Genomic DNA, 25598 nt, shown 5'->3' with positions numbered 1-25598 from the left:
TAAACTTGACCAGCCTGTAACACATAAATATACTTCACGAATCACATTACTCGGTCAATAGATCCAAGGTTATGTAGCATATATCAAGAATAAAAGTGAGTCTACCTCAATCCATTACTCGGTCTTCTTCTTCTTCTTCTTCTTCTTCTTCTTCTTCTTCTGTTTTGATCAAAGTTTTAGCTTCATCACCTTCTTGAAAACCACTGAAACCATCTAGGGCACCAAATAGAAGCTTTAAATAAAAAAAAGTAAATAAAAATTTCGAAATCATTGTTTACCTGTGCAGATTTGATGGGTAATTCAGAACCAGAAATCCTCTTGAAATGCTCTTCACCAATCTCTTGGAATCATACTCTTGGATCTTCTTGCGTGCCATTTTCTTTCCCTTAAAACCCTATTATCCAAAAAGAAAAAACACAACAGATCTCAACTTATATCGATATTACCTCTACATCAGATTCATAATAAAAATAAAAACTTTTTGTAAATTTTAATTGGTTTAACAAAAACCCAGATCATAAATTGTTCAAAGATCCTAACTTTTGTCTGAAGATTTGAGAGAGAGATGGATTGAATTTTGAAAGTGGAGCCAGAAATGTATGTTATATATGTATATAGTTTGAATTTTGAATTTAGAGCCAGGATTTTGAATTTTGAATATGGGTAGAGGTTATGGGCAAAGGTTTGAAGTGTGTATAAAGCTTTGCCCTTTTGTATGTGGGTAGAGGTTTGAATTTTCAATGTTGACTAGACCTTTGAAATTTGAATGTGAGCCAGATCTTTGAAAATTAAAGTGATTTTATATATTAAAGTTTATGATGCAGTAATAACATAAGAAAAGTCTTGTTGAACAGCCTCTATGATTGCCACCTCAACTTTTCTTATATCAGTTGATTTTCTTCTTTTTATTGATAGTATAGATGGATAATAGATGGTTCATTAGAGAACAGAAAAAAGGGAAACAATCAAACACATCTCAACCATCAATCTACTTTTAATCTAATGGTTTGAAACTAATTAAAAATTCTTATTTGATTCAGAGTGAACATCACTACAGTGATTAAATATCAGTTGACTGCACTCAATCAAAACCCTATAGAAAGTCAACAATTTTTTTCTTTTGTTTTTTTGAAGTTCAGATATTTTAACTTTTAAGCTTACAAAATAAATAAATTGTACAAACACCTTTTTAGCCACTTGGTATTTTTTATTGATTTTTTCTAGGTAATTAAAAATCGCTCGCCGCTCGTTCGGAAATTGCTCGAAAAATGCTCGTTCGATTTGACGCTCGGTTGTAAACAAGTCGCTCCGCTTGGTTTGATTTGTAAACGAGCCAAGAATAAGCAAAGGTCCGCTTGGCTCGGTTCGGCTTGGCTCGGCTCGAATTATTATTTTTAATTAGTATACATATACATATACATATATAAACATGTATATACACATACATATACAAATATAAATTATACATATAGATACACACACCTATATATATACACACATTACACATACAGATATATTTAAATATAAATTAAATTTATAGTTTTATATATACCACTATATTAGATTTTAGTTCACTATATACAAATATACAACTACATCTATACGTACTAGACCGACCACGCCAATAAAAAATTAATATCAAATCTAAAAGTTAAACCCTAAACCGATAAACGACAGGCTGCTTATCGCCTTAATGTTTCATGTCGTTACCCTAAGTCGATCGTATCCTGCTCTCAACGTAATTGTTCGCGCAATATAATCATCGCCTCGTCGGTCACAACATTGTTATTCATAAAAAAATATTATACCATGAAATGTGCATGTTTTTAAAGACATAAAAGCTTGAGACCAAACATTGTCATTGTCTCTCTCAGCAAATTTAAATAGGGCAACATGGTTGTCCAAAATGCTCGAACTTCGCTCGACGCTCGCTCGGAATATTTACTGCTCGAAAAACGCTTTCTTGATTTGAGGCTCGGTTTTAAATGAGCCGCTCCGTTCGGTTCGGTTTGTAAACGAGCCAAACACGAGCAAAGGTCCGCTCGGTTCGACTCGGCTCGTGAACAACAATCATGCGTAGAATAACATAACATGTACAAACTTTTCCTTGATCAAAACTCAATGAAGCCAACATAAAAAAAATCAATGATAATGATAGTACATTACGTGTAGTTAGATAAAATATAAATAAAATGTAACCCAACGTGAGTTACTGGCGGTGTGTTTTTCGTAGGATATGACGTCGATGGCAATAGTCATAGTTTAGGACCGTGCTTATCATCGGGTGGTAGATTGAAGAATACACTATTCCAACTTTTAATGAAATTGTTGAATTGGGTTAATGTTGCATTGCAAAACAAAACACTGGTCTAATTGAGTTAACTAAATCCGTCTTCAATCTTCAATCTTGATAGCTTTTGCAACATCAAACTCGTGAATGTTAAACCCTAATCAGTATGAAATAAACGTCAATTAGTTATTCAAATCAACCTTGTTTACCAATAAATAATCATAAACAGTTTGTTTAAACATTTATAAACATGAATAGCCAATATAAAACGTCCCTAAATAAAAATGGGAAAAACCCTAACTTTCTATTTTAATTTGTAATTTGATCTTGACCATAATCTTAGGCTATAGGGTGTGGGGGTCATTATTGGGACATGATTTGCCACCTAGGAACATGAATGGAAGGCTACACCACCCCCTTGATTGATCCACCATGGTTTGCATGGATTAAATCATGGCAACCATGGTCCTCCTTTCCATTTTTCAACAAATCATTTCCTTTTTTCTTTAGTCAAAGATAAATTAAAATAAATAAGGGGCTAGGGGTTTAGGTCATGACCACACCCTTAGGGTAGTGGTTTTGAATGGTGGATTAGAGATGTGTTACATGGCACTAACATGGAGGGTCATGGTGGTCATGAGGGTCATGACCACACCCTATAGCCTTAGATGAGATATTTCCACACTGAGACCAAGCGGTATGGGGGCCGGCTTAGGCCCGGCGATGCCCGGCGCCGGTCCCCCACACCGCCCCCCACTCCTCCGGCTCGTCCTTTCCGTCACCCACCAGCCGATCTTCACGGGCCTCTCTCCTCTCTCCTCTCTCCTAACACACACACACATCTATACATACATACATACATATATATACATAAAGGGGTTCATCCCCCACCCCCTTAGGTCCATCCGCTCCAAGCCACTTCTACATGGCGGCCCATCCCCTTGGGAATGAGGCTCTCCATACCCCACTAGTCTGATAGGATATGCATAAATTCTATGATAAATTTGTCTTTTTAGTTTATCAATAAGCCTTGGGTAGGCTAAATACACATCCCTTTTACTTTTTACACCCTCTTTCTAAAAATAATAGTTTTAAAGTTGTCTAATTTTACCCCAATAAAAATTTTTGTTTTTAATCCTCTCTCTAAATCTTCTGAATCTACAATGGCGACATCTTCATGAAAACACGAACTATTTTTTAAATAAAAGTTAAAGGTGAAGGTACATGTCTTACCATCACAAACAACACGAAGAAAAAATGATGAAGCAAAAGCAAAACTTGAATATAAATGCGTGTGGGTTAACGTAGGGTAAGGTGGGATTTCAAGAGTTAAACTAAACTTTGAGTGACCTACAACTTCTTAGATATATAATACTGCAAGCCATTTTTTACTTGTTGAACATATTTGATCCGTTTTATTTTTTAATCAATTTTTTTTTTAAGTTCAGCCATTTTTTCACGTGTGAACGGTAAAATTTTAATCAAGTTTTTTTTTTAAGTTCAATCATTTTTTCACGTGTGAACGATAAATTCTTTTATTCCCCGTCGTTTGTAGGTTTTGAACCTAAAACCTCCTCTTTCAAAACCTAGATGTTTAAAAGCTTCGCATTTGTCAATGTGGGTGTTTGGATTCCTTATTTTGGAGCTAGAGCGTGTTTGGCTTAGCTTATTTTGAGAGTAAAGTCCTTTTGAAGGGCAAAAGTCATTTTATAAGTGTTTGGCTTTTCTTTGTTTGTGAGGGGGGATTTGCCAAAAGTCAGGATTTCCTGACTTATTTTGGCCAAAAGTCCTTTTAAAAAAGCCAGAAATAAGTTAAGCCAAACATTCCCCTACTTTTAACTTATTAACTTCCTATAAGTTAAAAGGAATCCCAACACAAGAACTTTTATGGCTAAAAGAAATCTCAAACACCCTCTTGAGAAAGACTTTTATGGCTTGAAGAAAGAGAAATTCTAACTTCTCACGACTTCTTAGAAGTTATAAGTAAGAACCCAAACACCCCCAATGTCCACCACTTAGACTGAGGGGAGTGGGGCGACCTTTTGAGGGGGCGACTTGCGTCATTTTTCGCCACGTCATCATAGAGGTAGTTGGGTAAAAAAATGGGGGTGGTGTTCATGGCAACTTAAGATGCCCAATAAAGAGTTATGATTGGTTGTTTGAAAAAGTGAGGTTTTTGATTGGTGGATGAAAAAGGAGGATGGCATCCTCTGCAAGACGCCCAAGATGAAGTTGCTATGAAAGTTGCCTAAGGAGCGCGGTGTTTGAGGCATCTTGGGGCATCTCAAAGGGAGGAGTCGCCCCACTCCCCTCAGTCTTAAATTGGTTATGAGTGGTTACCACATAAACATCATCAGAGACCCGACCCGAACGGTCCTAGGGTTATTATTTTGGCGCCAAAACCAAAAACACGCACTCAAACCATTTCGAATTATCGATCGGAAATGTCTACAGTCTTCATCGCCGTTCAATGCTTCCAATGCTCCACCATGCAGGCAATCATCAATCACTCTCATCACACACAAGTAACCGGTTTCTGTTTCAATCTTTAAAACCTAAATCCTATTAATCTGATCTTTCAACAGGTAAAACAGAGGAAGAAAAGCAGCAACAAATGGACCTGCGTCGTCTGCAACGCCAAACAATCCGTTCGAAAGGTGTTTTCGCAAGCATTCATGGCGAAAGACGTTCGCAAATTCGTGCAGACCTTCAACATGTCGCGTCAGTTCGTTGAACAGCAGCAGGAGCTGCGAGAACAACAAACCCTAGGTCACGACCACACTGAAGTTCAAGTTCATCAACCGAGTAACAAACGCACTGACTGGAGCGAGTATGTTGACGTTGAGGTTAATGAGTTTGGATCCGGTGATGATGAAGGTTAGTTGTTGGTTGATGTTGTTTTCTAGTTATGAGTTATGACCTAATTTGTTTATGTCTAGTTATTGTTGCATAATTAGAAGATGAATATGGTTAGGTTTTGGAATTAGTTATAGCTTTTGTGGTAATGTTTGATATAGAATGGATATTGATTGTGTTTAGAAACATGAAGCCACACATTTGCTGCTAGAATGCACAATTGGAGAGTGTATTTTTTTTATACGAGCATAGTTATTAAAAGCGTTAAGCGCACTCAAGGCGCATAGGCCTCGCCTGGGGCCTAGGCGCAAGGCACAAAAAAAGCGCGGGCCTAAGAAAAAAAAGCGTACAACAAAAAAAAACATAAAATATTTTTATATAATAGAAAATTAATACTATTCTTCAAATAAAATAAACTAAAGCTATTATATAATATTTAATATCGTCTATTTAGTACCAAAAGTATAAAATGCTAGTTTATTAGTGTAGAAAAGTAGTTTTGTTAGATAAAAGTAGAAATCTAGCTAGAATCTTGCAAGAATTTAGAGAATTTGCCCGGAAACTCTCAAGAATCTAGGAATCTCGCCGGAACCTGCGCATGAACCATCAGTTGGAGAATTAAAGTGCAATTGCCTTGACTTAAGGCGCAATTGCCTCGCCTCGCTAGGAAATTGGGCCTAGGCGCAAGAGGCGATGGCTTTTAACAACTATGTATACGAGTAGAGTGTGTGTTATGTGTAATGCGTGGTGAGCGTGGAGAGGGGAGCGCGCCGTGTCAGCTCACGCTTTAGTGTTGCGTGAACGCTGAGTCCGTGAGTGAGCTCACTAGTGTGAGAGCTCCTTTTTGACCGTTGTGAAACAGCTAGAACTAAAAAAATAATTTTAACTCACCGCTAACTAGGTATAACACATGGTGAGTGAGTGACTTTCTTGTTGATGTGGCGCCTATGTGGCAGTGCCCCCTCACCACTCACTAGGTATAACACATGGCGAGTGGGCGGCTTTCCTGCTGATGTGGCGTCTACGTGGCAATGCTCCCCCTCACCACTCACCAGGTATAACACATGCCCTCAGGCTGTGTGTTGTGGTAGAAGAGGAGTGCGTGGGGGCAGTGGCGTGGAGGAGCTCGCGGGTGTGGGGCGGTGGTGGTTTTTTTTTGGTGTGTTTTTTTAGCATTTCACATTCACCACAAAACATAGTTTTAGAGCTATAGTTAGTGATAGTTATCTTTCAGTTACATTGCTAATTATGTTGTTAGTTTTTGCTATGTTAGTTGTGTTCAGGTTCCTACATATTACACATACTTATCTCAATGCTGTTATTTACAACTGATACAGGGGAGCTGTGTGAGCCAAATTTTGTGACAGAGTTGCCAAAACCACTGTTTAAGAAGCCAAAATTGAGGAATAACTACTCTGCTGATTGTGAAAATGGGGAAAACCTTCAAAGGCCAGTTTTTCAAAAGAGAAACACGAAGAAGAACGTCAATAATCCAGGTTAGATGATTTTGTTTTCCTCCCGGTCTAAATGCTTATCTAAACGCGTATCCTGTTTTTTTTTTTTTTTTATTTTAAAAGTAGTTCAAATTGGTTATTCTTATCTTGGCTTCTTTCGAATAAACATCCAACTGCAGGCAAGGAGCCCGGAACAATTGGGAAAGGAAGGTTTGGTGAGAATCAACATAAAGATGATACTGTTGACCATTGTTCTGTGTACGGAACATCAAGTTCAACGAGGACGGATATAATGAAACGAAGTTCAAAGTGGGGTTCCTGTGATGATGATGGTGATCGTGGTTTCACAGATACTGGATCAAGTTCTGTGATGGCAAAACTGAAGAGACCAGTTTCAAAATGGAATAACTTCATTGATGATGATGATGATGATGATGATGATGATGATGAAAGCAGATGTGAAGACATCGTTAATGATGCTGCATTTGAGACAAAGGTAAGCGATGAGATTGTTGAAGATGATGTTCATCCTGATTTCATGTGAATTATAGCATGTTTTGAGTAAATAAAACTTTAACTGGGAACTGTAATCGAGTCATAGTTTGTTTGACCATGAAAGTCAACCTGTCAAAAGAGATTACAGAACATGTTAATCTGTGAGAAGTTATAATCCATCCATGATTGCAGCTCCATCAAGCATAGTTAAACAAGGTTGTGTTTTGTTCTGGCATGAAAGGTTGTCTCCAAAGCTCCTCTCTTGATTGTGTTTAAGAATGAGTATATATTTTAATATATGAACCATTTTTTACTCAAATTATTTATTAAGTTTTTCATAACTTGTTTTATCTAACTTAAATTCCATACTAGTGCTGTATGTAACTTTTCTTAAGAAATATATTATACTTCAAATCATAAAATCACAGTGAAGTTCAAGAGAATCTTTTTTGGGCTCACTAGTTCAATTTGAACACAAGGGTAGCACCGCTTGAACCATCAAATGCTCGGTGTAGATACGTATAGAGTAAGAATTTGGTTCCTAGTCATTGTATGGAAGGTCATCCGGACGGATGACCGCTCGGTCGACACTAAAAAGTACCCGAAACGCACTTTAAATGCAGATCTGCAGAAATCAGCTTTTCAATGACAAACTATTAATAGCAACTAGTTGTCGACACTAACTGCCATAAGCGAATCATCTGAAGGAACCCCTTCAACTATAATTGTGTTGTTGACACTAACTAACATCACTAGATTGCTTCCCACTTTGGATAATTTGGCAAGAAGAAACGTACACGTTGACTCGATGTGGTGCAGTTCGTGTGGTAGTGATGGATCAGCCGAGCATATTTGTACCACATGTGAATTCGCACAAACCATCTGGGACTTTGTTGTCCAGTGGTGTAAATGCCCAAGGTTTATCCTTTTCAGTATCAAGGATTTAGTTGAGGTGCACAAACAAGCAACGGGGTCCCGAATCTGGAGAAAGGTTATGTATCCGTTGGTGCAAATTTCCGTTTGGTGCCTGTGGAAGTGCAGGAATGACGCCATATTCAACCAGAAAACTGCTAATGTGGTGGGCGTTAAAGAACAGATAAAGCATCTTGGGTTCATTTGGATCATGAAACGGGCAAAGGCTAGTGCGGTAAAGTGGTGTCGATTCGATTTATCTTGTATGCATGTTTAAGTTGTTTTTTTTCTTCTAATGTAATGTGGTGAAAACTAACAAGTTGTTAGTTCTAGTCTAATAAAACTTTGTTGGCAGTTCAAAAAAAGTAAAAAATAAGGGGGAAAACAAGAATCAGGTAAATGAGAATTAAACACCCCACATGAGGTATTCTTTTGAATACAAGGGAACCTCTCCTGTCCTGGTTGTTTTAAATTTAATCTTGCCATTTGAATTCCTTATAAGATATTAGTTATTTTAGTTCGAGTGAAGAACAAAACAGAAAAAATTAAACTGATAATCTTTTATGGAGATATCCGTTTTACTGGAAAGATAAATAAGGCGTTCTGATTGATACCACCAAGCAGGGGAAAATAAAATTCCAAAGAATAAAAAAAATTGAAAAGTTGGCTCTATATCCAACGAATGAAACTTTCCAGGTATGAAAAAAATATTTTGTTTTGGTTCAACCCGTAGTCCTTGCGGGCACGTGTGCCGTATAACCGTGCTTAGTAACCAAATGCCGACTAAAACTGGGAAAAATCATGAAACAAAAACGTGAACTTATACCGACACATGATGTAAAACGTAGACAAAGGAAAAAGCAAACCTATGCCACGAGCTAATGTGAAACGTAGACAAACTCGAATTTATACCGAGAAAGCCTTAACCAAAAGAAAAAAAAAGAGGCAGGCACGGCGAAAAATGAAACATACAAACTTAAGGGACTCAAAATGTAAACCGCCTTTAGTACAAGAGGACAATAATAGACAAAAGAAATCACTACAACACAAAAACAAAAAAACAGAACATTGTCTCTAAGAAGTTTCGTGTATTGTTACTATACAATAGTGGGTAACTCTTACACATTATATAACCCTACAAAAAGTAACTTAGGGTACCTTAGACTAACTCAATAGTTGTGTCTATTCACATCACACCCTTAAATAATACCCTTGCCTTAATAAACACATACCATATATTAAACACATGTTATGCCAAGTGCCAACCCAAACCAACATGTCCCAATATACACACCCCTTAAATAATACCTCCCAAACCAACATGCCCCAATATACACACCCCTTAAATAATACATATATAATTATATAACCATACAAAAAGCAACTTGAGTCATGTCTTTTCGTTTAAAAGTCGCGTCCATTAGAAAATTATAATATATATTGTATATTGTTGAGTCATGTCCTTTCGTTTAAACGTCGCGTCATTTAGACGTGTCTTTTTATCATCCTTCTAATGAACCGCCATGATTGTTGAGACACACCTCTTCATCTGTTAATTAAAAAACCACATTTTTATAATCATATGTCGGCTGTAAATACGAAAGTCGAGTGCTGTTTAAAGAACAAAGTTGATGCTTTAATTATTATTATTATTATTATTATTATTATTATTATTATTATTATTATTATACTTTACTATAGATATGTGTCTCACATACTTACTCACACCGCCTCATCTTATAAACAAAAAGGTCTATGCAAAACCAACTTATTGGTAAAAAATTTTCTCTTCAAATGAACCGATGTATCCTTTATTTAACCATTGTTGTTAAAGAATAACCTCCTCAAATGAACCAAAGCATTCCTTTGTTACATTGATAATGTTTTACAAGCAGATTTAACAGATGTGTCGTTTTGTATGCACCGCATGAACCAACACGCCTACTTAATAAACAACCCCTTTACAATTCAAAGGGTCACACCGTTTTGAAGGGATTTTGCGTCACCTATATAAACAAACCGAACAAAACGACAAACACATACATGCACGCCATTCAAATGAAATACACAAATGCTAGACTATTACATAGCGTCGTTCAAATCAAATATACATACGCGTCGTTCAAACAAACCGACAAACACATTCTTTTTTTGGGGTTCGGCTTCAATCGGAAGGGTAAACGATGACGACAGTGGGTCGCGTATGGTGGCAGTGGTGATTGTAAAAGATGATATTTGTGGTTCGGGGTTGTTTTGTCTTCTATGACTTCGTTTTGGTGTTCCAACAGTCACGAATGGCATGGTGGTGTGGGTGGTGGAGAATTCGGAGACGCCATTGCAATCCATTGCGTTAGATTTTGTCGAAGGTCGGGGCTGTGGTGGTGAACGGCGACCCAACCTTACACTGTCGCCATCATCCACCGCAAAATACCCATATCGGTCTCTCTCTCCGGTATTCTCTCTCAATCACCGCTCTCTCAATATGGTACACAGATGTGTGTGGTTTAAGAAAAATAAAAAGTGGGTTATCTAACTTTACAAATGGTTTTACATGTGTGTGGTTTAAGAAAAAAAATGTGGGTTTGGCATTACAAAACCATTTAGCAGATGGTTTAAGAAAAATAATAGATTTTAATAATAGTATTATTATAATACTAACACTGATATATGACATTTTTAATATTTAATGATGAATTGTAATGGAAATAATAAGAATGGTAATTATAATTAAGTTTTCTGGATACGTACAGTAACGGGTATTATTATTTACGGTATCACACATATTAGAATAAGTGGTATTCTTTTATACACAACATTTGTTATTAAATGAAAGAGTAAATTGTTAAAATCGTCCTTGACGTTTGTTCACATTAACTAGATCTCATAGGAACCACGAGCTTTTAAAAAAGTTGCTAAATCCATCCAAAATGACTAATACTCTTAACAATACTAAGTTGATAGAGGGGTACTTTAATCATTCTTTTAATTTATTTAATTTACCCTTTTTTAAACAGGTTATTACATGAGCCCACCATTTTATAAACAAAACCCTAAAACCTAATTGTTGAAGTCGACCTCAACATACAAGTTAAGTGACCGTCCAATTATGGTTTACCAAATAAAATTAGTTGGTAATGTACTGATGCGAGAAACTTTGAATTTCATCCATAAAATAATATTAATTATCACATGATTGGCCCAACAAACCAAAATCTCATCTTCATCTCTAATATGTATACTATATATATCATCCGCAGGTGCATCTTATTGGTACTCTTCTTCTCTTTTCTGTTAAGAATCCAACAAACAACATCATGAAAAAATTGTTATTCTTCGGACTTTGCTGGATTTTATTCTCACATTTTGCATTCTTACAACTGCCAAAGCTCAATAAGCAAGAAGGTTGATGGTGTTTTGTATTTCCTTTGATTACTTGCTTATTGAGTTTTGGCAGTTGTGAGAATAAGCTGATAGAGGACGTTGTACATTCAATAATCACAAGTATATAATGTTATTTACTCAATATATTCGGTCCTAAAACTTGGGGTGTTTATAATGTGCCATCAAAAAGCCTGAAACTCAAATCATTTCCTTAAAAGGTTAACTTGAGTCATAATTCTTTTTGGTATGTTAATTTGTAGTTTTGTTTGGTTTTCCAATCTACGTTATTAAACGGATTTTGTTTAAGATGTAGACATGTAGAATTCAGTTTGTTTAACAAGTATATACAGTACAACCTGCGCAATGTGCGAACATTATTCACATAATTTTCATTATATTTTAAGACAATATCTTAAACATAATCCGAATAATAATATGATATTTAAGTTTATGTAACATTAATTTCAAGTTATGTGATATTTCCTATCTCATGTAGTGATACTAAACGTATTCATAATCAATATCCCGCCGCAACGCGCGGGTTAACGTCTACTCGTATATACTACAAAAAGTAACTTAGGACACAATGATTTGGATAAAGACACAATGGTTTGGACGAAGGGTTACCACCTTTACCCGTTCTTTTTTTAAACCTTTTCGAAAAGACACAATGGTTGATTTACTCATTCTTTTTTTAAACCCTTTCGAAACGACACAATGGTTGATTCATGGTCATACTCTATGAAAGGTTGTGATATTTAACATCTCTAACAATTTGATCTGTTCGAAAAGATGGTTGATTCATGTTTATATGGTTCTATGAAAGGTTGTGTTGGTTCATGAGCATTTATCACCGAACGATCACGTTGGTTCATTTCAATAGGATTCCAAACAACGTGACTTTTCATGAATAGAGAGTATATATCTTAGCACCAGGTGTGTGTATAATATATATATATATATATATATATATATATATATATATATATATATATATATATATATATATATATATAGAGTAGGAGTTCTGCGGAAAATGTGTTTTTCCTAGAAAGTCTAGGAAGCGATCTGGGCCCTCCGATTGGTGTTTTTAATGGCTTAGATCAAATGGATGGCATTTTCGTAATATCTGAGTTATATAATTAGAGACTTTTAATATAGTGAGGGTATTTTGGTAATTGGAAGTGTTTTAAATCAGTAAAGAAACTGCCATATCAATAACCAATCCCTAAAATCATGGGATTTCCCCACTTTCTCTCTCTCTCTCTCTCCCTCTCTCTCCCTAACCGAACCAAAGAACAACACTATCTACGCAAGATATTCAAACTGGCTGTCCTAATATTAACCGAAAGACTGTTAATTCAGGGAAACATTTGAGAGCACATTTACAGCTAGATGAAGGAGACGTAAGTTATTTTCATACACCACTTTTTTCGTATTAAATTAGTTTACACATTAAAAAAAACATGTATTTGATTTTGGTTTATCTACCTTTTTGAGTGTAGGTATGTGGTACATGTGTTTTCCAAGGATCATGTGACAGGGCCTTGCTGTTAAAACACAGTGTCAAGAAATTTGCTTGCTGTTAAAAAACAGTGTCAAGGAAATCTGCTTGCTGTTAAAACACAATGTCAAGAAATCTGCTTGCTGTTAAAACACAGTGTCAAGAATCCTCCAGCAATCTGCTTGCTATTAAAACATAGTGTCAAGAATCCTCCAGCAATCTGCTTGCTGTTAAAACACAGCGTCAAGAAATCTGCTTGCTGTTAAAACACAGCGTCAAGAAATCTGCTTGCTGTTAAAACACATTGTCAAGAAATCTGCTTGCTGTTAAAACACAGTGTCAAGAATCCTCCAGCAATCTGCTTGCTGTTAAAACACAGTGTCAAGAATCCTCCAGCAATCTGTTTGCTGTTAAAACACAACGTCAAGAAATCTGCTTACTGTTAAAACACAGCGTCAAGAAATCTGCTTGCTGTTAAAACATATTGTCAAGAAACACAGCGTCTTGTACGATTTAAATTGAAACTATCAATTTGATTTAAATGGAATATTTAGTTTCCATAACTTTCTGGTTAGTTAGTTATCCTAATAAAATAATCCATAATTGAAATAATATTCAAATTACACAATTGCCCTTTTAGTTAAAATCCTTCAATGCCACATGTCGCGTTCTTATTGCTTCCTAGACTTTCAAGGAAAAACACACTTTCCGCAGGAACCCTACTATATATATATAGGTAGAGGATCATGTAAAAAAGGCCTAAAGTGTGAGAAAGGTAAGAAAGAATCTCAGCCATTAGATCTTTGATCTAATGGTTGAGATAATAGGGACCAAATTATAAAATGTGTTTTTATTTTTTGGACTAATTTGTAAATTATAGGGGTAATATAGTCTTTTATATCCACTAGAATTTAGGAAACTGCAAATCATAATCCTACAATTTCGATCCTCTTTCTTCTTTCGGAATTTTACGAACAACATCATCAAATCACCATCTGTTGCTTCAATTAAAACCCTAACACTCCGACGATTGAACATCTCCGCCTTCCTCCGCCGGTTGACATCTCCGCTGATCTCATCTTCGTCGTTCTGATCTCCATCGATTTTCCTCCGCCGATCTGACATCTCTGCCGATCTCCGCCGATTGAACATCTCCGCCGATCTGAATCATCGACGTCTCTGCCGCTCTGAATCATCGACGTCTTCGCCGGCACTGGAACGATGGGTTGTAGTGTTATACAGAGTTAGAAAATGGTAATATGGTGTTATATACCATTCATAGTGTTTTATAGTCATTTATAGTGTTATAAGTCATTTGTAGTGTTATATCTTGTTTATAGTGTTATATAGTTATTGAATGGTGTTATATAATTATTGAATGGTGTTATATATTTATTGAATGGTGTTATATGTGTGCTGAATGGTGTTATTTTTGTTTACTGAATGATGTTATTTTTTGTTTGCTGGATGGTTTTTTTTTTTGTTTCTGAATGGTGTTATTTTGTTTCTGAATGGTGTTATTTTTTGTTTACTGAATGGTGTTATATCTTGTACTGAATGGTGTTATTTTGTGTACTGAATGGTGTTATATTTTTGTTTACTGAATGGTGTTATATTATTTTCGTAAAAACACCATGAATTGAACTATGAATTTTTTAAAACACCATGTCATGAACATGGCTCTGATTCTGTGAATGATGCAAAAAAAATTAAAATGAATAATGTTATGGACGGTTATATTCCTTAAATCAAGGATTTTCTCTCTCCAAATCCTTAAATCAAGGATTACCATATTTGAATTTGTTAATGTATTTACAATCTTACCCTTTTCAATTAATTTAGATCTAATGGTTGAGATTTTTTCTTACCTTTCTCACAATTTTGGTCTTTTTTACAATAACTCCACCCTATATATATATATATATATATATATATATATATATATATATATATATAAAGGGTAGGGCTAGATAGAAAACCCTATCTATATAAAAAACCCTAGAAAACCCAACCTCCCGACATTTTTTTTTTTTTTGAAAAAAATAACACATGTAATATACATGTTTTTAAGAGTTTTGGGCCAAAAAAATCAAAAAATCGCCGAAGGGATAATTTAAAAAAAAAAAAAATTTCAGCAACTTTCAGCATTTTTGTCTAACACGTGTTAGGCGCTGAATTTTGTTTATTTTTTTTAAAAAAATCCATTCGGCGCTTTTTTGTTTTTTTTGGCCCAAAACACTCTAAAACATGTATATTACATGTGTAATTTTTTTCAAAAAAAAAAATGTCGGGAGGTTGGGTAAAAATGGGGGGAGATTTGGGTTTTCAGAGTTTTCTAAAAATTTGAGGGTTTTTTGTCTTGCATTACCCTATATATAAATTATCCAAACGGTGATCCACAATCCTCATGGTAAGCATCCTTCTTATTTCTTAATTTCATTGTATTTCATTGTATGATGCGTTTTGTATACTTAATTCTGAATGAAATATGATCTCAATTTCAAAGATATATCTCTTTATATTATATTCAAACATTCCATGTTTATCATCTTACCCTCCTTGAATCGCAAATTTTAGAAGTAATTCCAGAAAATCGCAATACGCCACTGAGATTTATTCGGTTTGTATTGACCACAAATTTCTCTAACCTACAAACCCTTTGCACTTAAATCTATTTGTTTTGGATCTGATTGCAGAACAAGAGGCACATCACTATGAAATGAAAATTACTATTTGTGAATTGATCTCATCCATTGTGTTAATTATTAACAGGCCCGGTTTTAGGGCTGGGCAGTCCGGACAGACACCAAGGCCTAAAGGGTTTATAGGGCCCAACAAAATTTCAAGACCTAGATTTTTAAGTGAGCGCCGCTATGTTAAATGTTTAATAAATGAGTTCAATAAAAAAAATGAAGCTAGATCAATGGTTAAGATACTCAAATTTGAAAACCAAGGTCAATGGTTAAACAATTTTCAACTATTAGTCTCCTGCATTTTTATTTATCAATTCACTTAATTGATTAACAGTTTGATCTTGTTAACAAGATGATCATATGATTCATTGTTTAATGTTTTGGGTTATAGTCTTGAGATAATGAGTTCAAACCCGATGATTAACTTTTATTTTTAGTTAATGATTTTGTAACGATTCATTTTCTAAAAACAATATCAATTGTTTTATAAAGTGAGATTACGTCACATGTTATGTCTAAAAACATTACTAATTTGAATCGCATATTTATATATACATGGGTGTATAAACATATTTTATTAAACTACACTGCTTTTGGTTTGTTTTGTAACAATTATCGTCGTATTGTGGTTTCTTGATATATAACTGGTGAGTTTATATTATACTAAGTGGGCTCAATTTTTTTGTTTCGCCCGAGGCCCAAATTTTTTTATCATTTTCGGAGACGACCCTGATTATTAATGCCATCAAAAATATGTTTGCAATATTATATTGGATTCATAGGCATAATAATTTGTTTTCAATTAGTCTGTGTTTATTAGTTCATTTCCAAACATGATCAATCTATGAATTTATTATGTAAAACATGATCGATCGTAAATGAACAAGCATTTAACTGAACATTTACCCATGGCATTATAACCTAGTGGTATCTTGGAGGTGGGATAAGGCTTATGACCATTAGGTCATGGGTTCGATTCCCACAAAGGGGGTTTTTCCCAGATTTATTGGGTTTCCTCCTGAATTGGTGTATAGGCATTATTGCCTAGTGGAGATGGATATGATCGGGTGGTTCTGCTGGTGGCACGATGATACTCCAGTGATCCGTCAGTGATCCAAATTTGCCGTTCAAAAAAAAAATAACTGAACATTTACATGAATTTCTATACGTACGTATTTAATTCATATCACTACAGTATGATCGGTTTTAGTTTATCATTTATTGGTTTTAGTTTATAAAATAAATATGTTTATTTCCACTATCTAAATTATCAAGCCAATTCACGTTAATGTCTCTCTAATCATCAGCATTGATTATGTTACTCAAAATCAATAATCGCTTTATTTGATGTTATATCGGGTGTAAAAGAAGAGAGAACATCATTCACTTTGATCAATCGGTTAGTCCGACCAAAAACAAATTGCAATTTTGAATCTCTGACAGAAAAAGCAAAAATTTGGTTAAATTTTCCAGTTCAGTCGCTCAAGTTGCATCATAGTCGCAATTAGTGTAAAAATTAATAAAAACTATTCGACATCCTTATACACAAACCCAAAAACAGTCGAACCATCAAAACCATTTGTAATGGATCTGAGAATATATCAACTACTGAGTTGTGTTATGTTCATATAACGAAACTAAAGACATTTAAAATAAACATCCCGTTGCAGCGCACAGGTTAACTTTAACTCGTTTACCCACAAATATTAGGGTGATCGGGGCGTATTCGGTGACCAAGAGCGGGGACCTCCTCCACCGAAGAGTGGAGGTGCCGCCAATCAAGCGGTGACCAAGATAGGGGACCAAAATCGGTGGGGATTCACCGAAGAGAGGGAGGAGAGAGGGAAGGGTTGGACCAATGAAAAATTTCCTTTTTTTTTTAATAAAAAACCAAGTCACCTAAGAGGGGAGTGCCGCCATCAATTTAGGGTGTTAGGGGAGTTTAAGAGGGGAGTTGACGTGGCACACAAGGATTGGTTATGCGTAAGAGAGGGGACTCCCCTCTTAGGGGAGTGCCCCTTACACCCTTAACGTATCAGTATAACATAATGAACAATGGATATGTTTAATTGAAATATGTTATTAATTGTAATACACTGCAATGGGTTCGTCATATATTACAACAAAAAAAAGGGTGGCCTATCCGCCACCCTAAACCCAACATTCCTCTATGAACTAGGCAATAACCATGGTGCTCAATATGCATAATCTTTCAGCTTATTTTATCTTTTCCTCTTTTCTTTTACCTAAGCATTGTTGTGAATATAGTTTACAATCCACCAGACTCATGATTTCAAGGAAGGTTCTAATTAATAACCTTGACAACAAGAGCTTCTATGCCCTAAGAATGATAAAATTGGCCAAAATATTATACATCTCGAACACCGTAGTCTTTTGCCTAATTCTTATACGGATGTAGGGAGGGGCACCATTGATGCTGAGGTGGCGGAAGGCGGTAAACCACACCCCTGGTCTAATAATCAAATGTATATAAAAATTAAAGCGGGGATCAATAATAAACTGACCAGCAGATTAAAGTCCGGTCTCGCAATCTCGGTCCACTTCACAATCATCCCCTAACTTCAATTCATAATCATTCAAACTTTCAGTTGTTGTTCAAGATCAATAAAAGAATATTTATATTGTTACAAATGTAACCCAAGATCATCATAAGTTTACGATATACAAAATATATTTCTGGTGTTAATTATTCAGAATGAGTAATTAACGGACGTACCTTGCATGTTCAGTTGGAAAAAGCAGCAACGATCGACATGAACAACAATGGAGCTAAGAATATTATAAATAAATGGAGGTGTTCATTTATAGGGGAGAAAGTGGAAATCCAAAGGGAGGGGAAGATGGAGGGATTTTCTGTTTCTAGTTGAAAAAAATGATATAAAAAAAAAAGGAAAATTACGGCAGTAGCCGCTTGACCAAACTTTTTACGAAAATAGCCATTTGACCAGGTTTTATGCACCTTCCCATCCAAGTGAACCCCCATTTTTATGCACCTTCAATCAAGCCACAACCAAGCGGACACGTGTCCCTCTTACCTGAACCGGCTTTATGCCGCTACACATGTCAGCGAGCCGCTTCATGCCCAAGCCGAGCCACTTCGCCCAATATCTGATTTATGCCGCTTTGTGGTACTGCCAAGCCGAGCCGCTTCATGGCCAAGCCGAGCCGCTTTGCCCCATTCCAAGCCGCTACACCCTGGATCTAAGCCGCTTCAGCATGCCACCTACCCCCAAGCCGTTTCATTTGAATTTATGAGCTTTCAACCCATGCCCAAGCCGCTACACCCTGGATCTAAGCCGCTTCAGCATGCCACCTACCCCCAAGCCGTTTCATTTGAATTTATGAGCTTTCAACACATGCCCAAGCCTTTACATGTGTTTTTTATGTATAATTTCGTAAGTATATATATAACATCTGGATTTTGCACACATGTGTTTTTTGTCTTCTCGTTATCTTTGTTTGAATACATACTTTGGTCACGTTTAGTATAACTCATGGGTGTTAAGTTTGTGATATACACCGGGGGAAACTGGGAGGTTGTTAACAGGAACATCGAGTATGTTGTCGGTCACGATTGTATTACTAGACGTGGTTTAGAAGTTGAAACCAATTTTTCCTACATCACTTTTTTAAGTTATATTCGCAAGATGTGTGATATAAGCTAGTATGTGTATAAATTTTTTTGATATTTTTCTTAGACGGCCTTCATAAAAAAAATATGGAGAAAAGAGTATTTTGATATTTTTTTGATGTATTTTGATATTTTTTTGATGTATTTTGATATTTTTTTAAAAAATACTACTGAAACGGCTCGGCTTGTACTTGTGGGGCAGGGGGCGAAGCGGCTCGGCTTGTACTTGTAGCGGCTCGGCTGACATGTGTGGCGGCATAAAGCTGGTTCAGGTAAGAGGGACACGTGTCAGCTTGGTTGTGGCTGGATTGAAGGTGCATAAAAAAGAGGGTTCACTTGGATGGGAAGGTGCATAAAGCCTGGTCAAATGGCTATTTTGGTAAACACCTTGGTCAAGCGGCTACTGCCGTAATTTTCCCTAAAAAAAATGCTTTAATTAGCTGAAGGGATATTTTTTTTATCCCCGCATTTTTTATATTTTATAAATTGTCACAATAGAGTTAATTTAAGAAGACTTAAAAAATTGTGAACGTTTTATACGCGATGTAGAATTCATGATAAACGTCAACGAGAAAGTTGCCATGATGTTTGATAGCAAACATGTGTCGTTGACATTGTGTACCGTTGTTACTATATAGTAGTGGGTAACTTTTACACATTCATGATAAACGTCAACGAGAAAGTTGCCATAATGGTGTACCGCTCATGATGTTTGATAGCAAACATGTGTCGTTGACATTCGCTTAGCATGTAGACGTGATTTTTATTTAATTCTGAGGCAACATTGTAGAAGCTATCCACAACCACAAAGTTGCCACAAGGAGCCGTCCTTTTCATTATATTCACAAACACCTCAACAACGCCTACCGAAATAAGCAACCCTAGCGATGAGGATAATCTCCCAGTTGATGAGGATAAACCCGTTTTTATCCGTTAAAATACAACTTAAATCAACTTGTAAAAGTTTCGTCACAAAACAATAAAAGTGATTAAAGGTGAAAGGTACACGTCTTATGATCATTTCATCAAACACCATGAAAAAGTATTTGTTTGAACAAGTTAAAAATAGTGTAAAATCACAAAAAGACGAAAATCGAATGCAAAACCAAGAAATAAAAATTAAGAATAAAGTAGAGGCAAAACTGGAATCCAAATGTGTGTTTAAATAGGGCAAGGTGGGATTTCAAGAGTTAGACCCGCTTGAATCTGTCCCCAACCGATCAGTCGCCAATGCTTCTCAACTCTCCTGCTCAGAGCAATCTTCTCGCCTTTGCTAGTACACACGGGCGATGTCAGCTGCAGTTTTGCTAAATCATTCTTGACCGCCAAAACGCGCGCCCCAGTAGACATAGATCCTATGTTAAGCATCAGTATTTCTGCCTTCGACAGCTTTGATACCTTACCCTGCTTTTCTGTTCCTTTTGTCTTCACACCCAGCAGCCGACGCAAAAGAAAAAAGTTCACCTGAAAAAAGAACATTTTTTATCTAGTTTCAGTACGGGTCAGAAAAGGTTGGGTACCTGCCAAAAACTCATTCCTAAATTTTTAAGTAAAAATGCCGTTTTCGTCTCTGAGGTTTGGTCAGTTTTGCGACTTTCGTCCAAAGGTTTGTTTTTCGGCATTTGGATCCAAAAGGTTCGAAATTTTGTCATTTTCATCCTGCTCAATAACTCCATCCATTTTTCTTCGTTAAGTGATAGATATTTCCGTCTTTTTGTTAACTTAAGAGCAAGGGGTATTCGGTCTTTTTACATAAAGTGCAAAAGAGCAAATTGCCCTTTAAGTTAGCAAAAAAGACGAAAATACCCCTTGACTTAACGGAGAAAAATGGGTGGAATTAACAAGCCGGATGAAAATAGCAAGATTTCAAATCTTTTGGATCCAGATACGAAAAATCAAACCTTTGGACGAAAGTCCCAAAACTGACAAAACCTCAGACACACGAAAATGGCATTTTACAAAGTTTTCAATAACAATAGTTATAGTAACAAATAATAGAAATCTTTGAAGTAAGATGATTTAGGAGGTTGTATGCTACGAAAGGTTACCTCTAGTTCGACATAAACATCGGGAAGAGACCCGACTTCACCAAGAACCTGACCCACCAACCGATCAGCACGGGTCAACATAGGGTCCATTGTTGTTCCAACTCCAATAAGACCTCCAGGTACAGCATATTGAAGCTCATTCTGCTCTGCATATAGCGACACTATTCTAGAGTAAATCGGGGTGCACTTGATGTTGCCACTCTCGTCTTTAACAACAATCCCTGGACGGACCTCAATATTCTGATTTACCTTCAACACACCCTTTATAAAACAAACATGCTTGTTTCAGTAATAACTTATAGTTTTATGTTTTCTATGTGATACTTTCATGATACAAAAGATAAAATTAATATGAATAAAATGAACGGAGAACGAACCTTGAGAATACTTCCACCAGCGACACCACCTCTGATCTCGTCAACCTCAGATCCAGGTTTGTTAACGTCAAATGAACGGATTACTATCATGTTTGGAGGTGATATGAAGTTTCTCTCAGGAATGGGAATCCGCTTGATTATGTATTCGCAAACAACATCAATATTATACCTAAGCTGAGCAGACACTGGGATGACTGGTGCACCATCAGCAACCGTTCCCTAATATCATTAAAAATAAACAAAATTAGGCTAGATGACAAATAGAGGTTAATAGAAGTTTCACAGTAATCAAGAAAAAGTGGGAAAAAGACGATGGCAGATAACCTGAATGAATTTCTGAATTGCCTCGTGTTGATTAATGGCTACATTTTCTTGAATTAGATCAACCTTATTTTGAAGGATTATGATATGTTGGAGCCTCATGATTTCCACAGCAGCCAAGTGTTCAGAAGTTTGAGGTTGGGGACAGCTTTCGTTTGCGGCTATGAGAAGTAATGCTCCATCCATGATTGCAGCTCCATTAAGCATAGTAGCCATGAGAATATCATGTCCCTGTAGAAATAATAATAAAAAAAAGATTATAAACTGTCCATCACAAGGTTTTAGAGACAATATTATTGAGAAAACATGATGTAAAATATATGTTCACTAAGAATGCGGCCATGATGATGTTTTAAATACACCAACAGTCTAATCCATTTTTTGTGCATGAATGTTAGTTGCTACTCTGCTAGCATGACTTAATATAGTTCTGTATTCCTACAGGCCTATACTTCACTTTGTATTTTCTAAAACTGTTTGCAGCCTATATCATAAAGACAGATGCTGTTATTATTGCTTCTTATGTCTCTTAACGATTATAATTCAAAAAGCTAGAAATTAGTCAATGCCATAGTTGTCAATACGATAGCGACAAGCTACCTATATGCTACATAGCTATAATATACCTATTTCATACCTATAATATCCCACTATATATATTAAAGCAGAAAAAAAATTCTAAAATCCCGCTATTTTCCCGCTATGGAGGCGCGAAAATCAAATAGCGACACATGAGTGCTACGCCAATAACTATGATTCAATGCTAAATCTAAAGTATAGCAAAATAGAGTTATGTTGCCACCAGATACAAATCTAATCACATTTATACCAACTTTGAAGGATAGATTCTGCGCATACTTACCGGACAGTCAACAAAAGAAACATGCCTCACCAACTTCATCTTGCTGTTCTCAAATCCAGGCACGTCACAAGGAGGGCTATCTTCTTTCCCACTTCCATAGGCTCTGTGAGAAATTCAAACCAATCTTTAATAACATGCAGGTGACACGAAATGGCAAGATGCAATGTTATTAAGTTACTTGTACTCTTACTTGTAACACATAGGCCGAGGACACTTTTCATCTTCACATTTGTATATCTTTGCATTGGCATACCCAAGCTTAATGGTGATGTTACGTTCCAATTCATTTTTAAATCGAACAGTCTGGATATGAATGGCAACCAGGTTAGTAAAACGGTTGTCTAGAAAATATGTGAAAAGTACATGAAAGCCTTGCTTCATTTAAGTTATATTAAATAACCGAGCTTGCTATTCTAGTGAGATATACGGAATTAAGATAACTTACATGTCCCAAAAAGCTATCACTTTGCAAATTTTCCCCCCATCACAGAGGAAATCATGTACTATAAGTTAGTCTCAAAGTTCAAAGACTTCTGAGAGAGAAATTATCTCTACATTGGGCAACTGGACTAGTGGGTAAAGAAAATAAGGTGATGTGTATACTGATCACAAAAACAATTCCAGAAACCATAAGCAAAATTGCAATGTATACATAATGGAGAAAATAAGTTTGTACAAAAAACTGTGAATTACACACTTTAAGGGATTAAAGAAAATCAGTAAATTTACAAAAAAAAAAAAAAAAAAAAAAGATTTATTGACCTTGTGCATCAGTATGGTTGAACACATACTTCAGTTGCCCATCAACCCATGCAAGCAATTTATAATTTGCAGCTGTTGTGTTATGTGTGGTTCACAAAGATGATATCAACACAAAAAAAGAGACATGACAAACAGCAAACATGTGTGTGTGTGTGTGGGGGGGGGGGGGGGTTCCCCAAAAAAAACGCTTGAACACGCCCTTCAACCGCCCCCATGTGCGTTTTTCTTGATAAATTGGGTTGGGGCGTTCCAAATCAAATGCCAGGTCGAGATATGTTGGGCCAATCAGACCGTTCCAAATCAAATATCATTAGTTTTAATTGAAAAAACAAAACAATAATAACTGGGTAATCATTGGATGGGGCATTATTGGGCATTATACCACTACACCCATTTTAAACAAATGCCCCATTGCTGACTGGACCGCCACATGGCGGATCATGCCCAAGGGTGGGGCATTATCTTCCTTCACCCCTACACATGGTCTTATGTTTGAACTTTTTGTACAATATATTAATAAATGCACCCCTCTATATTTCTAACAACGATAAAGAGCAGTCGGAGAAATACGAGATCGAACAAACTTATCAAAAAACATGTAGATGTAACAAAAGAGAACAAACAGAATGTATTGTTATTTCTTCCAACAGCTAGTACTTGTTAGGAATCAAGTGGCGCAGCAAAACCAATCATTCACACATAGAACAAAAAATTAAATAAAAACCAGAGCACGATAGCTTAATGTGGTTTGAATTTGATGTAAATCCTACGTCCACAGACTGCAACTAGGGTTTCCTTAATATGCTCAATACAAATATTACAATCACATCACATGGGATTTATAAAAACATGACTAGTGTTAATAACTTAACTAAAAAGTTAACCAAATGAGCCGAAAAAACAAACTAGGGCTGACTGCCCCAACTCGTTTTCGGCTGACAAACGCCTACGAACCTATCAGTATCCCGTAAGTTGATAATCTTTCAGTAATTACAAACAAAAAAGAAAAAATTACCTGCACACCAGATATGGCTTTTACAACTGTTGATTTTCCATGAGCCACATGACCAATAGTACCTGTTTAAACAAAGAGAAAACACATAACAAACACCATTAATACACAGCAGCAGATCAAACAAACAAACATTCAACTAAAACACATCAATTTACCAATATTAATCGTAGCCTGGCGAGATATAACCTCCGGAGAAAGCGGATGCAGCGTCGCTACATCCAGCTTGCTCAAATCCTGCTCCATTAAACCTTTTCGAGCCATATTATCACTCTTCTTCAACAATTTCGCACTATTCGGAACCAAAACTTGTTAAAAAACCCTAGATTAACACAATAACACACAACCTGCGTGAAATAGCAAGTGTCAGATGCTTTAATCGACAGTCACACACTAAAAACAAAAATTCTGAAATGAAATTACAGCTAATGTTTAATAAATCGTGAATCTACGTTTACGGATATGGAAATATCAGTTATAATTGAAACCTGAAGTGAGGAATCACCGAACCGCTAAGATGTTATAGAGATTCGGTGATCGTTAGACAGCGGCGGCGGTGGTGGTGGCGACGGTGGTGGTGACTGTGGTGGTGGATAATACTGAGTAGAAACGTTAGCTAGGGTTTCAATGAGGGTTCTAGTAGCGAGCAATCACATCACGTGAGAATATTGTGACTTGGCCACCAAGGTCCGGGTGGGTTGAATAGTCCGGCTAAAACGGGTCGGTTTTGTGTTTTTGTTTCTAATTTTTATTTTTACGTAGATCCAGATCCGTAAATGAAATAAGTTAGTTTTCTGAGAGTTGAGAGTTTGCCTCGTTTGAGCTATATTTTTAAAGCTCGAGTTAGGCTTGTTTAGATTTGTGAATCAGCTCGAGCTCGATAAGGGGACTAGGGGTGGTTCATTAGTGATAGAATCTATCACTCTCACTATCCAATCAAGTCATGCCATGTGTATAACCAATATTCTATCACTAGTGA

General features: G+C 36.2%; 2 protein-coding genes and 1 long non-coding RNA gene across 5 annotated transcripts; 1 reads left to right on the top strand and 2 right to left on the bottom strand.

The window, feature by feature from the left end:
- The first annotated feature begins 4633 nt into the window (after positions 1-4633).
- LOC110890791 lies at positions 4634-7335 on the top strand. 2 transcript variants are annotated; one of them, XM_022138435.2, is made up of 4 exons: positions 4634-4785; positions 4876-5167; positions 6484-6642; positions 6780-7335. In XM_022138435.2, exons 1-4 carry the CDS (start codon positions 4735-4737, stop codon positions 7142-7144), a joined length of 867 nt encoding a protein of 288 aa, XP_021994127.1. In that variant the 5' UTR covers positions 4634-4734; the 3' UTR covers positions 7145-7335. The 2 variants fall into 2 exon arrangements, with proteins under 2 accessions (XP_021994127.1, XP_021994126.1); XM_022138434.2 differs by having other exon boundaries at positions 4713-4815.
- A 10312-nt stretch (positions 7336-17647) lies between these two features.
- On the bottom strand, positions 17648-18360 carry LOC118483698. The gene is made up of 2 exons (XR_004871097.1): positions 18323-18360; positions 17648-18165 (listed from the first exon to the last, which is right to left on the bottom strand). It is a non-coding gene; the product is annotated as an uncharacterized LOC118483698 (long non-coding RNA).
- A 1846-nt stretch (positions 18361-20206) lies between these two features.
- On the bottom strand, positions 20207-25266 carry LOC110890790 (eukaryotic translation initiation factor 2 subunit gamma). Of its 2 annotated transcripts, none has more exons than XM_022138432.2 (9): positions 25108-25266; positions 24778-24966; positions 24623-24684; positions 23036-23148; positions 22846-22948; positions 21987-22214; positions 21663-21881; positions 21286-21546; positions 20207-20701 (listed from the first exon to the last, which is right to left on the bottom strand). In XM_022138432.2, exons 2-9 carry the CDS (start codon positions 24881-24883, stop codon positions 20399-20401), a joined length of 1395 nt encoding a protein of 464 aa, XP_021994124.1. In that variant the 5' UTR covers positions 24884-24966; positions 25108-25266; the 3' UTR covers positions 20207-20398. The 2 variants fall into 2 exon arrangements, with proteins under 2 accessions (XP_021994124.1, XP_021994125.1); XM_022138433.2 differs by having other exon boundaries at positions 24778-24927; positions 25108-25256.
- Between the last annotated feature and the right edge of the window lie 332 nt (positions 25267-25598).

Source organism: Helianthus annuus, chromosome 11 (assembly GCF_002127325.2).
Source record: "Helianthus annuus cultivar XRQ/B chromosome 11, HanXRQr2.0-SUNRISE, whole genome shotgun sequence".
Classification (NCBI taxonomy): domain Eukaryota; kingdom Viridiplantae; phylum Streptophyta; class Magnoliopsida; order Asterales; family Asteraceae; genus Helianthus; species Helianthus annuus.
The sequence above is the reverse complement of the archived record's forward strand: the minus strand, read 5'-3'. Positions and strand labels throughout refer to the sequence as shown.

Bases quoted from the DNA above. Each gene is read 5' to 3' on its own strand.
- LOC110890791 (XM_022138434.2), top strand. From the start codon at position 4,735: ATGTCTACAGTCTTCATCGCCGTTCAATGCTTCCAATGCTCCACCATG. The intron at 4,816-4,875 runs GTAACCGGTTTC...ATCTTTCAACAG, and splicing joins ATCACTCTCATCACACACAA to GTAAAACAGAGGAAGAAAAG. The intron at 5,168-6,483 runs GTTAGTTGTTGG...CAACTGATACAG, and splicing joins TGGATCCGGTGATGATGAAG to GGGAGCTGTGTGAGCCAAAT.
- LOC110890790 (XM_022138432.2), bottom strand. From the start codon at position 24,883: ATGGCTCGAAAAGGTTTAATGGAGCAGGATTTGAGCAAGCTGGATGTA. The intron at 22,215-22,845 runs GTAAGTATGCGC...TTATTTCTACAG, and splicing joins TTTCTTTTGTTGACTGTCCG to GGACATGATATTCTCATGGC. The intron at 21,547-21,662 runs GTTCGTTCTCCG...TGTTTTATAAAG, and splicing joins CTGGTGGAAGTATTCTCAAG to GGTGTGTTGAAGGTAAATCA.